General features: G+C 35.4%; 1 protein-coding gene across 1 annotated transcript in view; it reads right to left on the bottom strand.

Annotated features, from left to right (window-relative positions):
• Fxr1 (FMR1 autosomal homolog 1) overlaps nt 1-18969 on the bottom strand; it is a 54443-nt gene continuing 35474 nt past the window's right edge. Inside the window, 8 exon segments of the mRNA NM_001246756.1 lie at nt 1-412; nt 1125-1216; nt 4943-5143; nt 7356-7559; nt 10940-11002; nt 11090-11147; nt 12631-12717; nt 15816-15925. Coding sequence (NP_001233685.1) covers nt 242-412; nt 1125-1216; nt 4943-5143; nt 7356-7559; nt 10940-11002; nt 11090-11147; nt 12631-12717; nt 15816-15925 — 986 coding nt within the window. The 3' untranslated portion in view covers nt 1-241.

Below are 18969 nucleotides of genomic sequence, written 5' to 3' on the forward strand. Positions count from 1 at the left end.
CTTTTTTTAATGTTACATATACTATTCTCAAGGCACATCTGATGATATATTTTTAACACAGTAGGTGTCAAAGTATGTTTAACATATGATTTCTTCAGGATCCCTCCCCTTTCTGAATTCCAAATGGAGGAACTGAAAGTGCGATGTAAGACTGGCGATCCATATTCTATCTTTGGCAAGCTTGTACAAGCACTATTGTAACTGTAATGTAAAAGAACTGTAAACTAGGAACTTCCTTCAGTTATGAAACACCATTCAGGACTGCTGCTTCTTGAGTGCTTTCTTCTTTTAAGTTCTTAGTCTTTTCTTCTCCTGGAGTACGCGGTAGCTTAGGAATTTCATCGCCAGAAGCGCTAGTTGGACCATTTATTGCCTTTTCTGAAGGACCATGCTCTTCAATCACATCTTTTGCCTGTCAAAGGGAGACAACTTTTTCAACATCTTTATAGAGAAATCTGTAGCCGAGGAAGAAAATAACTACATAAACATTATTTTTTTTTAAGTGACTTTCATATGCCATACAAAAAGCATTTTAAACTTAAAACAAATACCAACGCACTCCATTCTCAGGGTTTTCAAACTACAATATCTCTAGTACCTATGAGTACCCACATCACAGAAAGCACCTTCACTGTTCAATGAAACCTACACCTGGTGTTATTTTAAGTCACTGGAAAGTTCACCATATAAATGGTGTAAACAGTCAATACAGTAGGTAAAACAACAATCATCCATTTTACTCACCTTTTTGAAACTCTATTTATGTATTCATCACTGAAAACATTTAAAAGAATTAAGACTTAAAGGGGCTATTCCCACTGCTCACAAGAGGTATATTGCAAATCAAGTAAATGCTGACGTGCTATCTATCTGGCCAGTGTCTCAGGCTCAAGCATGCATACCTTCATTCATCAAGGGCCTGGGATAGAACAAAGGATCTGATCGTCTTTAAATATTATCTTTTAGGGGAAACAAGTGACCATACAGTAATAAGTAAAAAATAAATAAATCTAAAACAATATGGAAATAATAATAATAATAATAATAATAATAATAATAATAATAATAATAATAATAATAATAAAAAGCAAAAACAAAAACCCTACAGGTTAAATTCTCCTTACCATTTCTTTCTTGTTTTTAGCCAAAGTTTCCCTTGGGAGGTTTCTTTGTCTGCTCTGAGACTCAGCTCTAGAAATATAATCTGCAACTGTGACTGTTAAAGATGAGAAAAAAATTACAGGTGTTGAAAAATATTTCTAAATTTTATTATGGATTAAGAGTAATTTCACTATTAAAGTAAACTAATAGTGGGACACCCAATTTCAAAAATTTACACTGGGTACCCACCGCTGAACAAAAGCATATTGGAAAAATGTGCTTATGATTTTGGTACTGACAATAGGAAAATTCAAGCTGGAACTTGAGGAAATCCAGATTCAAGTCCTATTTTCCCAAGACTCCAGCTATGGGATGAATTTGGTGCAGCAACCCACCACCAAGAACAAGCACTACAGGGCAGTGTAGTGTGGCGTTTGCAATAATTAGTGTGGGGTGGGGTGGGGCAATGTTGGCACAAATCATGATGGAATGAATAAAAATTTTAATGTTTTGTGGTTTTTTGTTTTGTTTTGTTTTGTTTTGGGGTTGTCCCTCTGGACCAAGAGAAACAGCGTAATTGTTAAAGTATGGTATTTTGTGGTTCCTTGCTTCCTAACATTTCCTGCTAGACAACATCTAAACTATCTGAGTTTAAGAAGTATATTTGTCTTAAGCAAACTAAGACAATAAATCACAATCCTAATGTAGTTAGACACTTGTCAGGGTGGGAAAGGAACAGAGCAAATACAGAGATACTGTCCCATCAACACTGCTATTGTGCTAGGTCTTAAACATAAGATCATCACATTAAGTAGTGAATTAGGAAGCAGAATACATTGTATCACACTAATAAATGGCCTTTTTTTATTAGAATTATGCTGTGGCCACAGGACTTAAAACTCAAAATCCTTTATTTTACATAACTATTTTCTATCATAGACTAGTTTTAAGAATAACCCCAATTTGTAAAAATTACAGAGAAATCAATTTTACATTAAAGCCAACATATCTGGGGGGAAATCAGTCCATTAGACTATACTACATGCAGCTATCAAAATTATTAAAATTATAATACAATAAAAAGCTGAATTGTATTTTAGAATTCATTCATCTTGATAGTGCATGTGCTAACTAACATTAAGACTGAAGAACTTAAATTATTAAGTATCTTGAATCAGACTTTTCTTCCAAATTATAAGGAACTCAGTATGTTCATTCTGAAGCATTTAAATGGCTTATTTTAAAATTACTGTCAAGAAATTTATAAACATGTTTAGCAATACTCTGGGAGATTGTCTACTCTACAGGGTGACAGAACTATCTTGAGAATGACTGTACCCATGGGTGGAGGACACTCCAATGAATATTTTGTTTTCATAGTGCAGACTTGAGTGAAACCTGGAGGAATGCATCCACTTCAAGATGCCGGTGCACAGACAGGCATATTGCTCAATGTAAATGTGTGCAAACTGTTCTTAGACCCTTTCACCTACTCCTACGCAGAATGAAAACTTTGATGTAGCTATGAGTCCAAAGCTAAGTAAGTGGCATTTAGTTCTGTTCCTTGCCCCCAAACAAAGGAAGCCAGTTAAGAAACTTGTTTTATAGTTCTTGTGGAATACAGTCCCTTAAATTTCAATATAAAGACAATTTTGTGGCATAATCGGGACCCTGTAGTGTCTAAGTACAGGAAAGTCCACACAACAGTTAATTTATATACAACTAAGAGCATTTTTGGCAAAGGAAGAACAACTATCAACTTTGTGTGGAGGCTATCTCCCTGGACTGCTGTAGGGATAGAGAAGAACCTGGAGAACTGGGGGACTGAAAATAAAGGAATCTGGTAAGAGGAAACACAATGGTCCTTACGAACAGTGAAAACAGGATCAGATGTAGCATGCAACAGCACATACATCACTGTCAAAGTATCAAAACTCCAATTAGTCATTTCAGTTAATTCCATTGAAAACCATCTAACTCTTTTAGAAAAATCCTGTTTTGATATTTTTATGTCTGTACACTTAACCATGATTACTGGCTTAAGTTATACTGAAATGTATTCCAGGTTAATCAGCCCATACTGATAGCGTGAATTTTCTTATTTACAAAGTAGGGCCAGAAAAAATTCACTGCTGTGCCACCTTCAAAACTGAAATTCATGATCTCTTCAACTAAAATACATTTCTAACATTAATAAGGGGAAGAAAAGGTATAAAGGGAAGAGAAGTCTTTGATGGTGTTCCATTCTTTTTTACACGTCCCTCTATCTTTAAAACTTCAACTCTTCAGAATGGGACTTCCCAAATGTCTCTACAACCTCTACACTCAAAAGATTTAGGGTTTACATTATTTGGGGAAACAAATGAAAGAACATGTTTTGGAAAGAATGCAAAAATTGATTGGTTTGAAAGGGGTTTATTTCTACTGCACACAATTTCTTCATGGTGAATATACAGTGATTCTCTGTACAATAAGAAATGAATTGTGTTCAAAATAATATAGACATAGCAAACAAGGTTCTTTCCAGTTACCAAAACTTGTGACAACATAAAATACTGAATGAAACTAATACTATTTGAATGATTAGTATGTGTAAAGGAAAACGCACCACACTACAATAACACAAAAACATTAACATGCATTCTACTACATTTTTAAGGAAAAAAGACACTTCTACATTTTGTTTTTAAATTTTGAGTATTTTAATTCCCACCAAAATAAGGCGCCCAATCTAAATATAGTAAGCAGGCACCATGCAAAAACTGCCTGGTAGTTTTGCCAATCAACCTCAAACACAGTTCACACCATATAGTCCCTGAAATGGCAATCCCCATCTTAAGTTTGAGGAATATGCCAACTTAATATAAAGTCATGAAAGTATTTCCATATAAGAAAGACACAACATTAGTTCACTTAAGACTGGATACTAAACATTTATACTGAAGGAAGAATGCATTTTCTTAGCAGTGTCATTAGTTGAATAGCTTATGCAATGCAAATTCTGAATGTATATACACACATGTGAACATGTAACTATATTTAGAATGCAGACACATGACATTTTTTCATGCTTGTGACCTGACACCAACAGGCCCACTCAAGTTACCTGGCTGTCTATCTTCTGCCTGACCCCTGAAACGACGCCTGCGGCTACGATTGCGTCGCTGGGGTTTTTTTTCACTATCATCTGTAATTGCAAAGTTTACCATCAACTATTCTGGCAAAAAAAATAACAAAACAAAAAAAGAACAAACAAAAAACTTCTTCCCTTATTTAAGAAAGGGAAAGAAAAACTTTTAATTAAACATTGAAGGTAAAGCATACAATATCAACAAAGGATTATATACATTTTTGTAGCATAAAGCATTCCTTTCTGGAGCTTAAGAGGGCTTTTAACTCATAATGAAACAAACTGCCATATGTAACTGAAACTACCATTGTCATTCAGAATAAAATTTCTCTCCAACTAATTTTGGATTTCAAAATTAATGACATTTTAGCCCTTTAAGAAATGCTCACTCCATGTATCTCCCAAAATGTACCATAATTATTAAAAGGGGTTGCTGAAAGAATTACATTGTTTCTGGACAATAAGATCGACTGTGTATTTGTACTGATTTAATGATAATGGTAATTTAATGAAAGGACACTTTAATTAATTCTCCCAGTTTCAGATAGTTTGACAAATATGAAAACTAGACACCCAAGACAAGCAGCTATCTCCCTCATTTAAAGTAAGCACTAAAAAATCATTTGTGAATTGCATACTTTTTAAAAAAATCATCTATTATCAGTAGAATACAATCACACACACACAAATTTTCCCTAAATGCTTACATACCTAGCCCATTTTCATTAACTGAGGCAGTATCAGATTCAGTCATTCCATCCATCAGAACAGCATCTTCATCAGTCCTCCGTCTACGAGACCGCCTACGACGGTTAGTACTGTGATGAGATTCGCTGGCGTCAGTGTCTGCAGTCTGATCTGATTCTGTATTATCAAGTAAGCTGTATGGATTGCTGTCTGGATCTTTGAGCACTATATTCATGTCAGAGGCAAGAAATATTCATTTAAGAGGTCTGCAGTTAAAATGCTTGATCTATTGAACTACATCAACTAATGGTAAATAAACTCTATACCCCCCCATAAAAATATCAGTAATTTATCTGAAAATTATAAGATGATTAACAAAATTTTAATGGAAATGAAAATTGTAAAGCAAAAGATATAAGGTTATTTCTTCACTTCATACCATTTCCCTTAAATTGTTTTACAAATAGTCAACCCTCTACATCCTCAGATGAAACTATAAGGGGATGTATTTGCATTAAACTCACAGTTAACACAGAGTTTTATTCCTGCATAATTTTTCCTTACTGCTGTCCCTCAAATAAAGTTAAACTACTTACATGGCATTTTCGCAGACACAGGTAATCTAGAGATAATATAGAACAGTGTGTACAGATGATGTGTACACATCCTCCTGAGACCAATCCCCCATAATACTGAAAGGTAACGATATCAGAAAATACTATACTATCTAATTCTGATATTCACATTCTTAAAGTTAATCCTACCCAGAGGGTAGAAAAATATAAATTAGGAGAAATAAGCAACTACTATGTAGTGATTCTAAGAAAGCCTTTGGTTTTCCCTTTACAACTTTTAAGGTGACTGCTGCTAATGGACTATTTGCAAATAAAATTCAGTATCTGTACCCAAGACCTAAGAAAAAATCAACTAACTTAACTGAAGTAACCAAAACAAGTCTACACAGGTGTCAAACTAAAGTCAGGATGAAATAATAAGGGTTGTGTAAAGAACAATGTTGAAACAGATGTATCCTGTAATCTAATTCTAAGAACAAAGCATCTAGTGAAGTTAGAAGGAATTGTTTCAAGATACGAATAGAAAGAAAAGTACCTGTCTTACCTATGTACATCTACTGCTTCCAACACTCAAATTACAGAAGAAATTCACCCAATTACCATTACTCCTAAGATTCATTTGATAATAGCTAGCAAGCTAGCATCTTTGCAAAAGATACTAAGTTTATCAGTCATAGCACTAGGTAAATACAAATATTTGCATTTCCACAAAATAAAATTGTATAAAGCAACAGTATACATTTTAATACAAAAATTACTTTCCTGAAAAAAACTAAGCTAAACTTTCCTAGATAAAACTAAACTTAGGGTACAATGACAACTGGGATCCAATTAGAGCTAAACACTCTTTCCTTCATTTTATGCTAATTTGTTCTATTGTTTGTATATTAACATGTTTGTTTTTTTTGGGGGGGTGTTTCAAGACAGCTTTTTTTTGTAGTAGTCCTGGGGGTCGCTCTGAAACCTGGCTGGCCATGAACTCAAGAGATCCATCTGCCTCTGCCTCCCAAGTGCTGGGATTAAAGGCATGGGCCACAAAGGTCTGATTTTAATATGCAAAGACTAATATTCTAAAAGATTTAAAATATTATTTCAAATATTTTAAATGAGATTATTTAATCATAAAGTGTGACCTTCTTAAAGGAAATACAAGTAATAATATTAATGTATAGTGCTTTAAAATAAAAACCATCCCTTCTTGTTCATTCTGCTCATAAAGAACATTCTGGCAACAACTGCCACACAATGGTAAAAAAAAAAAAATCAAATGACCACAGACAACAGATGCTTAAACATATGATACAACTACACACTGTATTTATGAACATGTGCTGTACCCATACACACATGTATGTGCAGGTGGCCACAGATGCCACAAGAGGGCATGAGATCCCCCTGAGCTAGAGTTGCGGGGTTGTGAGCAGCCCACAGTGGGTGCTAGAAGCTTAACTCCCTACTCTACAATAGTGGTAACTGTTCTTAATTGCTGAGCCAACCTTTTCAGTCCCTCTATACTCCTCTTTATAGATCAATTTTTAAATAAAATAAAACAAAACAGAATCAAATCCACATTTTTCTGTCCTCAAACTGTAGCAAAGAATTACTGGGAAAACAAGGAACTTCAAAATGGGAAGGATAAATATAATTCTCAAAGCAGAGGAAACCAGGCAACTGAAAGTTCTGACTTACATATTACTCTAGACAACATTTCCTCTATTAATTGCTACAGTCTATTATTTTCTCTAAGTCAGTAAGCAGAATCACAAACTTCCAAAAATGTGTGGCTCTGAGGAAGGAAGTAATTCTTGTAGGGTTATACTGTTTACAAAGCATAAATGCTGACGTAGTATGTAAAAGACTACCAGAACTGATGGAGGATTTGCCACCACGTGGTCCACCACGACCTCGACCCCCAGAAACACTTCTGCCTCTTCCTCCTGGGCGTCTCCTGCTGTCTCGCTGATGTCGAGTCTCTCGATCATCTTCTCCTGCTAATGACCAATCACTCAGCTCATCTTTTCGCTCAGATTCTGTTTCGGAGGGGTTAGACAGCTCAGAATTTGTACCTTGGGGGGTAGGAGGGGAGAGAGAAGACAACATGTAAAACAATTAGGTGCACATATATAGATGCTTAAAATTTTTCAAAAACACTGTCCACTAAGCATTATTTAAAATAAGCATAGTGATTGCTCTGAAGACAGCAAAATTAAAAACTTTAAATTTAACATGCAATTATCAGATTCAACTAACAATTATAGGAAATGTACATTATCAAAATGCAATTAATGTCAAGGTTTCTGCTCATTTTTAAATTGATAGCTTAAATCGTCAGTACAAATGCTACCCAATACCTAAAAATAAATTTAATCACATTCAGGAAATTTTAAGTTTTAATCAATAGTGTTTGTATTATTACTGACTAGAGTGTATATTTTTCCTTATATTTTAACATTTCTAAACTCAGAACACTTCTTACAACTGATAGTGTTTCTTAAAAGCTGGGAGTTTACTTGTCAGTTACCATACATAGTATCTGAGGCAATATAAAACATTCATGTTTCTGAGAAACTACCTAACAACAGAACAGAGACAGGGCCATTGAAATGAAGTCCATATGTCTATCTCATTCAGAAATTGTTGATTTCTAAATGCAAACTAGTTGAACTGAAAACAGGACCCTTGCCCTTCTTTTATTTCACTATTTGTCTATCATGTCATTCATTACTGTTCTCAACATTCTCCTCTATAGATCTGATTGGTCTGTCAAAAAGGTAAAGCTTCATCTTAATCTTATCAGTGTCCCAAATGTGCAAAACTTCCCCCATGATGAATGAATCTGTCACATGAAAGACCTAAAATTTGACTTTATTTAAACTCCATGAGTATTTAAAAATAGTAGTAAAACACTAGTGTTCTTTAGATATTAAAAGGGAAGTAATAAGGTGCAGGGAATAAAGAACTCTACCAAAACAAATTACAGAGGAAAAGATTTTCACTCTCAAGTATGTTAGGAATTGAAATCTTCATAGACAGGAAAAGTACAAATTTGTTAAAATGTAAAATTGGATAAGCCTAGTAAACTATTTTATCCTACCTAAGGATAAAAGCAAGGAAATTACTCCTTAAACTTAACATAAATACAGTATTGATTTTGTGAGACAAATACTACAAAAACCAAGTTGTTGATGAACTCGCCAATACATGTGTTTTATGATCACAAAAAGTGTAAGATTCAAACTTGGCATGAGGAGACTGTCCTAAAATATCCAGGTGGTCCCAAACTGTCTCACAGGTCTCACAGTTATTAAGATGACAGCATGAGAACTCTGTAGTCACTGACGTTTTAAAAAATAGAGGCAGGTGGTCATAAAGCCAAGAAATAAAGCGTTCCCTAGAATCTGGAAATGTCAATTGAGCAGGTTCTGCCAAACTTCCAAAAAACCACAAACCTGGCAGCAGTCCAGGTGATGTAAGAGGTTAGCCCAATGAGGCAATGGTCAGCTTTACAATGATAAATTTGTGCTGCCCACACCTCTAAGTTGCTCTAGGTTATTAATTACTGCTCTGATGAAAACAATACAGCCATTTCAACCTCTCAATCTTGTAAGTACAAGCAGGATACAAGGAAAGAAAACCCAGAAAAAAGGAGCCATGACATTCAATCACTGCTTAGTTTTTAGCCAAATTTTATAATCAAACGTTTCTCTACAACCTCTAACTACCACTCTCATCATTTTAAATGCTCATGTGATAAAAGCTTACATTAAAAATGTTTTGTTGCCGGGCAGTGGTGGCGCATGCCTTTAATCCCAGCATTCAGGAGGCGGATCTCTGTGAGTTCAAGACCAGCCTGGTCTACAAGAGCTAGCTCCAGGACAGCCTCCAAAGCCACAGAGAAGCCCTGTCTCGAAAACACCAAAAATAAATTTATTGAGGGAGGGGGAAGTGGGATTGGAATGTAAAAATAAATAAAAAATGTTTTATCATAACCATGATGTGATAAACTTCTAAGATGCAAACTAAATTTAGCACAACTTTAGAAATGTTCTACTAGTAATGTTTGTTATAGTTATTACTGCTTAGTCCTTTTGATTCAATACAATTCAAATGCTCTTCATTTGTTTTTAATTCCACAAAGTTAAGTCTGCCCTCTACTGAAGTATCTGTATAGCGCTCTCCAACCCAGAGGACTCCCCTTTGCCATTTTCCCATACATTTATTGTCTACTCCTCAGTCATTTGCCAGAGTGACTCCCTCATCAATAAGCAAAGTTCTCAGACACTAATCAAGCTGTTCAGGCGTTTTTCTCACTCTTGCCATGTAAAACCACATCTAACTATATGTTAATTTAGGATTTAAAAATATAAATATACCTGATTTCTATTTAATTACTGGTATTAAATATACTTTTGGAAATATATTAGCTTACAATTCTCCATCTTTAACACAAACACTTATTCAGAAACTTCAATACTGTGTTTATGAAAATGCATCAAGAAAACGAGATAATGGAAGGTTACAAAACTAAAAAGAAGGGATACTTAGTCTTCCACCTGTATAACAAGTAAAAGATAGTACAGGTGCACTGCAACTGTTGCCATCATTAGATTCCTCAGTTAAACAAGTCTGGATCTGAACCTGCCCAGTGCAAATACCTGCCCTGTATTCGTCTCTACTTTGTAAATACTTCCTATTTTGACCTATTTCCTCTATACAAGATGAACACTCTAGAGAAGAGAGTGAGAGAACAGAAAAGGAAATGAGGAGGGATGGGCAGAAGGATCAGGTAGGTCACTGCTAAGATCCAAGTCCAAATGGAGAAAGATGGAACAACTCCAGAGCTAAACAAGAATAAATAAGAATTTAAGATTAGAGAATTGTTAACTGCCACAGGATCCACTGATCTGTTCCTACCCAGGTTAGACCCCCAGCTTCAAAGTGAAAACAGAGCTTATAAAATGTTCATTATAAAATATTAACTGTCTTCAGGAAATGCTACTACACAAAATAGTTACACACAAGGTACTAAAACATTCAAACCTGCCAAATCAAAAAAGTCTATTTTCAAAGCTATTAAAGATTTATTGTATGTAACACTGATCTAGAGATCAGTTTATTTTTCACTTGTGTTTTTCTTACAGCTGGCAGTACCATACTAGAAATCTACAGGAAATGTATGAAACTACACTACTTAGAACATAGGCTCTATACCCATTGATTCTTTATACATATTCATTATGAACTACTGGCTTAAAAGCATGCTTTATTTTATTATGTAGCTGTCTGTAAGCTATATACCTTTCACTGTCACTAGTATGTAACAGTAGTAACACAAACTAACTTTCACCCTCAAAAACAAATGAGAGCTAGTAGAAAAATATATGCAGCATCTAAACTAGAACCACTACTACAAATTAGTACAGAAATAAAACAATGTTCTTTTTACCATAACCGGAGGTGTAATTAGGGCCCCGACGACCTCTGCCTCTTCCACTATAAGACCTAGAACCTTGTACAGAAGAGACGGTACTTTCATCAGTGGCATATCCTTTCTCTTTTTCAGGCCCTCTGGTGGAAGAAGGTCTGAAACCCATACCAATCTGTCGCAGCTGTTCATCAATCTGCAGGCGTTCCATTCTTAGTTGTTCCACTTCCTACAATTAAAAACAAAGAATTGTTTTTGCTATTTGTTTACATGTACACATGTGAGACCATGTTAAGACTGGGGAAAACACCTTTACCCTACCTACTGACTTAAGTTCTGTAAGTTTTTTGTTGGTGGTGGGGTGGGGGCAGGGGACACTCAGAGCTAGAATTTTACAATCTACCAAAGAAACAAACTGATCTTTGAAATTATCTCATAAAGCAGAATTGTATTCACAAGGTCATATGCTGGTCAACTCAAACACTGAATGCTTCGAGGTGTGTTCAACATATTGCTACAAGCATACAGCATATACACTTCTCTTTCAAGTGAACGTAAAATAAACTTAACCAATCTGTTAAATGTTCGTTTTCACTCTTATGCTTCTGTGTGCGCACATGTAAGTGTATGTCACCATGTGCATGTGGAGATCTAACTACAACTTGAAGATCTCCTTCCACAATGTGGGTTTTAAGGCTTTGGCTGCAAATACCTTTCTCCACTGAGCGAGCTCATTGGCCAGATACTGTCTCTGTAACAGGGAGTCAATAGTCTGTTTAAATGCATTATTAATGAACTACTTTACTATCAGATTAGCAATACCTTTAATTATTTACCACCTAGATGGGCAAGCAGAATTATCATTTACTAATTGAGGTCCTGCAACATGTGATGGTAACCCATCTAAATTAAACTATTGGCTTGGAGGTAGAATACATAAAGCATTTGCTTACAAGGCCAGAACTGATAGAATTCAAAGAAATGGAATGATATAAAATACCAGTACAACAATGATATCAGAGACTGGGAGGAAACTATACTCACTAGAAGTAGAGAACATTCTAGGATATTACTATGAACAAAAAAAGAAAAAAAAATGAAAAACTATGATGCTTACTTAGAGGCACTTCCTTTTCTCCAACTCTTGTGCATTATGTCTCAAATCTAATAAATGGGGGATAAGGGTGCAGCTTGGAGGCTATTCCTCTTTTGTTTACCATACACTTAGCTCTGGTTTGCATCTCCAGCAACTCATTTCTACCCTCAGAATTGATGGAACAACATCTTCTGGGGTCAATGCAGCTGACTCAAATAATACCAGAGGTATCAAAGATGCCCAATTTCACCTTGTGTGTAGATGGCTAAAATGTGAAAATGGAAACAAACTGCCCCTAATATAGAGCACACAGCCTTTGTAAATAATGACAAACTACAAACCCAAAGAATAGTCACTTCTTTAAAAGAACCTTAAAAACTCAAAAGAAACCACCCCCAACCCCAAAAAGTATAAGGGCAAAGAACATTTTACTCTCTAAGTATTCAACAAAATCCAGGCAAAACTGAAGAAATTAAAAACATTTAAATACCCTAATATTACCATGAATAAGCATGTTCAACAAGTAGATACCTTATTTATATCAAGTATACAATGTTCACACACAATTGCAGCAGAGATGCTACAAGAATACAATGGGAACTGTATACACACATACCTTTAAGTAAGCAATGTGATATTCTAGAAGAACTTGTACATTTCCAATACTTTCTTTAGTGCCAACAAACACAAATGGAACCATTCCCTGTAAGAAAGAACAATGTTTTGAATTTAACACACTAATTATATAATCTGGCAAGTTTTTCTACAATACACAGTAATCTGAAATGCAGATACTTTCAATGCCTTGTTTGTGCAAAATTATATTTGTTTGCTAAAAAAAAAAAAGTTAAAAATCAGTTCATGTTAGTTTTCTAATTTCTAATCAAGCTAATGTCCCAAGAATACAAACTGATTTTTTAAACAAAATACTAAACTGGCCATGCTCTTTCAGACTAGAAAAACTATCACAGTAGGCAAAGCACATAATAGACAAGTTATCCCTATAATAAGTGCTCAGATATGACCTTGAGAAAGCATCGTGCTACATGCCCATAAACCTCAGCACTTGGAGGCTGAAGCAAGAAGATCATTACTAGTTCAATATAAAACAATAGGGTGAGACCCCTACCTAAAGTAAAAAAAAAAAAAAAAAAAAAAAAAAAAAAAAAGTTGAGTGTGTAGATGTTTCTAACCATTAAAACACATATTTCTAGGGCTAGTGAAACAGTTCAATGAGGAAGGGCCACTTGCCCCCAAGCCTGGTGACCTAGTGAATTCGATCCATGTAACCAACTTGGTGGAAGAACTGAAACAGAACAGCTTTTGCAGTTGTTCTCACCTACACCCTCCCCCACACACACAAAAAAGAGACATTGACTACAATGTATTATTATTTATACAATGTTAAAAAAAAAAAAAAAGGAATTCACTGAGGAGCACACATCAAGAAACAAAACAAGTCAATAACCCAGACTTTTGTTTATTTGGTTAAATTTCAAAACAACACTTTTAAAAGTAGAGTTAAAGGGGGCATGGAGTGATGGCTCAGCTGTTAAAAAGTATTTATTGATCTTGCAGTGGGCCCAGGCTCAGTTTCCTGTGCCCACATGGTAGCTTACAACCATATTTAACTCGAGTTTCAAGGAATCTGATGCTGTCTTCTGATCTCCAAAGGCACCAGGCACACACAAGGAAGACATACACACATGCACACTATACATACACACAAAATGCTTTTTTTAAAAAAGCAGTAATAGAGAACCAAGATGACTTAGTCAAGACTGTATGCATTATAAACATACTTCAGCTACTACTAGCTAAGAAAAAAAATCACAGTATAGCTTAAACTCCCTGTCAGTTTGCATTTTTCCTCACAAAAAATACCTTCAAGATTTTTAAATAGGCTATCTCAACATCTTTTGGTTCTAAATATGAATATATTTTCAAAGTAATTTGTTAAAAATTCTAACACTTGACTTATTTAGATATAGTTGCTGAAAAAGTACACAAAAACACCAGGACATTTGCTAAGGATCCAGCACAGAAAGCTCCACTGACTGTGAAATAATTTGAACTATGAAGGCACAACACAAGAACAAAGCCCTAACAGTATTCTCAGTAGCAAATAGCTAAGAGGTGGGGTGGGTGTGTGTGTGTGTGTGTGTGTGTGTGTGTGTGTGTGTGTGTGTGTGTGTGTGTGTGTGTGTGTGTGTGTGTGTGTGTGTGTGTGTGTGTGTGTGTGTGTGTGTGTGTGTGTGTGTGTGTGTGTGTGTGTGTGTGTGTGTGTGTGTGTGTGTGTGTGTGTGTGTGTCCTGTGTACTCTGGCTGTCCTAGTGTGTGTGTGTGTGTTTTCCTGTGTACTCTGGCTGTCCTAGAACTCACTCTTGAGGCTGGCTGAGAACTTAACAGCAATCCACCTCTGACTCCAAGTGCTGGGAATAGAGGTGTGTGCTGCCACACCCAGGTTATGTATGTTTCTTAACCCAGGCCCAGAAATACCAATAACAATGGCCAAAGCTACACAGACAGGATAGCACATTAACTTCTTTTTTTAATCAAGGAGAACCTACCAGAAAAAATAAACTTGCACCAAAATGGAATACTGAAACACAAGTGGGAACATGTCAAGGGAAGACTAGCTTTGAATATCAACTTAAATAGTTATATTTGAGCTATTTGAAGGTTCAGACTACCATAGTCTTCAGATTAGAATTTAGATTGTTGTTGTATACCAGGTATATGAGAAATGTGAAGATTTCAATGTCAGGCACTATTTTAATTCTCATCTATGAAAGACATCCTAAAAATCATACAAAGCAAGCAGAAAATATGTGATAAAACATATTTTAAAACAGTGTGTAAGGAAATCACTCAGAAAAATGTTCTGCTTCTTGTGAAATCAACATGCAGTACATTAGTACATTTAAGTGTATTTCGACTCTATACTATAGAACAAAGAAATAAAAAGCACTAGCTTCAGTAGTTAACTCAGGACACCCAATACTTGGTTTCAAGACAATGGTCTGAGTGAAATGTTTACAAAGTTTCCTGGTTCTTTCTGAGTTATCAAATTCTATGAACAATACTGTGAAAAACTAAAGATACAGTAGTATCCTGAATTCTGGGTGATTAATTTAGGGATAACCCTTGGGGCTTTAAAGCCTGAAATCAGCTATATCAAGTTGACCACTGAACCCACAAATTTGACTAACTACCTTGATGTGTAAGCAGTTAATAACAGAATTGTAAACAAAATATTAACACAGAGTGAAAAATGGCCAATGCTTTTATACTCTTAAAAAAAAAAAAAAAAAGGCCAAGGAGTGATCAAGAATTGCTTTTGGCAGACTGCTTCATTGAGCATCAAATTCTACAGCTTTATACTCAAGAGTAAAAATGGCTAAGATGGAACTAGAGTGATAGAGCTCACCAGTTAAGAGGATTTGTTCTCTACAAGGACCTAGATTTGGTTCCTAGCACCCATGAAGACAGTTCCAGCCTTTAGTAATTCCAATACCAGCAGATCCAATGCCTTATGACTTCCACAAGCACCAAGCATGCACATATATACATGTGGGCAAAACACTCATACATAGAAAATCAAAAGGGGGACCCCAAAAAGATTAACAAACTGAAACTTTTATAAAAACTGATTTAAATACTGACAAAGAAACCACAGCCCACACAACAGAAAGATATGAAATACTAGTACAAATAAATAAAATTTCAAAACCAAAAATACCTACAGTATTAGAAATTAAGAAGCTAACATAAAACAGGCAAATAAATACCATCACTTACATCTTCTCTAGGTAGTTTATTTTCATTGTCTCCTTCAATTCTTACTCGAACCACACCAGATTTATCCACTATTTCTTGAATAACTTTGCCATTTTTCCCAATAACTTTTCCTTTAGTGAAAGAAAACAAATGTGAGTTAAAACCAATTTGTTATCCATCCAGTACCAACCTAGATTACTTATGACTTTCCTATCAAATGATAACCACCAAGCAAATATGATTCCTTCCCTTTCAATAACCTCACCTAAAGAGTGCTAAACTCTCTCTGGATTATGTCTAAAGCTACTGACTGCAATTATCCAATGCAGTTCACATGCAAGACAATTTTGAAGCCTAAACATTTTTAAACTATTTCTAGCAATTTAAAATATCTCGTCCATTTCAAAACCCTGCCCAAGGAATGTGAGAAAGCAATTTTAATTGGCATCAACCATGTCAATTTGTTGGTCTCATTCATATATATGTATTATACAAACACCCAAACACATGCATAGTCTTACAAAACTAAAATATTACATTATACATGTACAAGTGTTGTGTTTTGACATACTTCATAGTTTTATACAAGTGCATACAGCATGTATATTCTGTCTTGCTAAGAATGACAGACTATAAAATGATAGAAAATCGTACCTTCTTCATTCGTGACCTGTCATTCAAACAGCAGTAACTGAGTATACAATACTTAAAAAGAAAAACTCCAAAGGGAACATGGAGGTGCTCTTTCCCTATTACAAAGATTAACCTGAAGAATCAATATGTAACTGAAGTTATCTGGTATAATCTTGGGATAAAAGTAACAGAAATAATAAAGTAGCAGTCTCATGTTATCAAGTTCACATCATAATTATTTTTTTAACTAAGTCATTTTCATAAAAGCTTCATTTTCGCCAGGAGGTGATGGCATACACCTTTAATCCAGCACTTGGGAGGCAGAGGCAGGCAGATCTCTGTGAGTTCCAGGCCAGCCTGGTCTACAAGAGCTAGTTCCAAAACAGGCTCCAAAGACAAAACCCTGTCTTGAAAAACAAAACAAAAACAAAAACAAAAATAAAACCCTGCCATTTCAGTTGAAAGGATTTAAGGTTTGTCATGTTGTATGCTCATGAGAACAGTTTCCATTATATAAGGAACAATATCAACAGTTAAACTGGGTAATAAAACACTCTTTCTAGATCTTTTTCAATCTTATTCCTAATCTCAAACCCGTTCCCCATCAGTAAGCCTCAATTTAAACAGCAGTAACTGAAGAGGTTAAAACAAGACATCAGAGTTCACGACTGTGTCTTCTCCGAGAAGCCCTAGCAGCAGCCCTTCCAAAGCAACCTTGACAGATTACACAATGAAGCTTAAGAAGCAGCTTCATCCTCCATCCTGCTAAAAATAAGCAAAAGTCTTTACAGAAAACAAAAATGAAGTTGATGGCACATAAGTCCTTCCCCCAGAATCCTGCTCACTTGCTTCTTGGAACTACACCAGTGATGAGTTAAGCATCCATCACCCTTCTGGGTCCTTGGCAGGGACCTACCTTCAAGTCTTACTTAGTCCCACCAGAGACCTTCAATATTTTAAATGATCATTTCCAAAGTTTAAATTCCAGAGCATATTGACAAACTGAAGCAGACCTGTAGTATAAATTGAGCATTGAGTATAAATGTTGAAGGGACAAAGTAAAGAAGTGATTAAAGGCAGCTTCTAAGAGGTGAATGGTTTTGATCCATTTTCAAATCAGTGTTCAAGAAATACTTTTTTTCTTTGATTTTGGACAGGTGGGAATGATCAAATACTAGAATGACTCAAACATGTAAAGCAATTCATCCTCTCTGGAACTTACCCACCAAGTGGTCCTCATTCCCTTTTATTCCTCAGTTTTCTTTTTCTTTCATTTGGATTAAGAACATAAATTTTTCAAAAGACGGCTTAACCCATGAAACATTTGAGGGAAATAGTGTTTTCACTATACATGACAAGCAACAGAAATGTCCAGAGTTTCACCATTGTGAAGTTGCTCCTGCTAATGTATGCTTTCTAAAGATCATATAAGCAATTCAAATCACAAATGGCAACCAATACGGGACAGTGGAAAAAAGATACCTAGCACAGATTCCTATTACTACACTAACTAGATAAAGAACCAAAACTACAGATACATCCAATTGCCTTATTCTGAAATACCATGATTAATACTACCAACTCTGGAAGACCTAGGCTTATCTTTGCAGCATTAAATTGGACAAAACCTGATTTTTCTTTCTTTCATAAAACTACCATCACAACCATTTTACAAGTGAGGAAGCCTTGTTAGTTCAGTTAAATAATGCTCTGTAGAATAGCTGCCACAATCTTAGCACTTCATGTAAATAAATGATTTAAAGAATACAACAAATATTTCAAAAACAGCCATTGTTGCTGGGGTTCATTGGGTAAGGCCTTGGTTCAAAACCCTAGTTCTGGATGGGAGAGAAGATGGAAAAAAAAAAAAAAAATAGGAAGATAGTAAAACTTATGGCAGGACAGCAAGTTGTCTCAGCAGGTAAAGACACATGCCACTCAAGCCTGCCTGAATTTGATCCACCAAACTCATACAGAGGTACTAGGAGAGAACTGACTCTGACCTCTCCCCACATAGAGATAACATGAGTGTGCTCAAGCATACACATACACCAAATTTTTTTTAAAATTTAAAAAAATTTAAGAATAGGAAGCAGCAACAATGTTTTCATTTAACAAAGTCAAAGTCTTGTATTTTCATGTTTATTAAAATTATACAATACTCTTCAATTTTATTACCTCAACATCTCTCTAGTAATTATGTAGTGAACAATGTCACATCAAAAACTTGCATTAACTGCCAGTATATCATAGCCTATTTAAGAGTCCTGAAAAGCACTGTACATAACTACTAACTGTTGCATTACACAAAGAAACAAACCTTTCTGCTATAAACCGTTTTTCCTACGTGTACACTCACCCATGTGGAAGCCAAAAGTAAATTTTGGGTGTTGGGTGTTGTCTTTATCTTTCTCTGCCATCCATCCATCCATCCATCCATCCATCCATCCATCCATTCAGAATTGAGGCAGGATCTCTCACTTAACCTGGAATCCATTTTTCCCAGCTTGACTAGCTGGCCATTAAATCCTGTCACACCAGG

This window comes from Cricetulus griseus (assembly GCF_003668045.3).
Source record: "Cricetulus griseus strain 17A/GY chromosome 1 unlocalized genomic scaffold, alternate assembly CriGri-PICRH-1.0 chr1_0, whole genome shotgun sequence".
In the NCBI taxonomy this organism is placed as follows: Eukaryota; Metazoa; Chordata; class Mammalia; order Rodentia; family Cricetidae; genus Cricetulus; species Cricetulus griseus.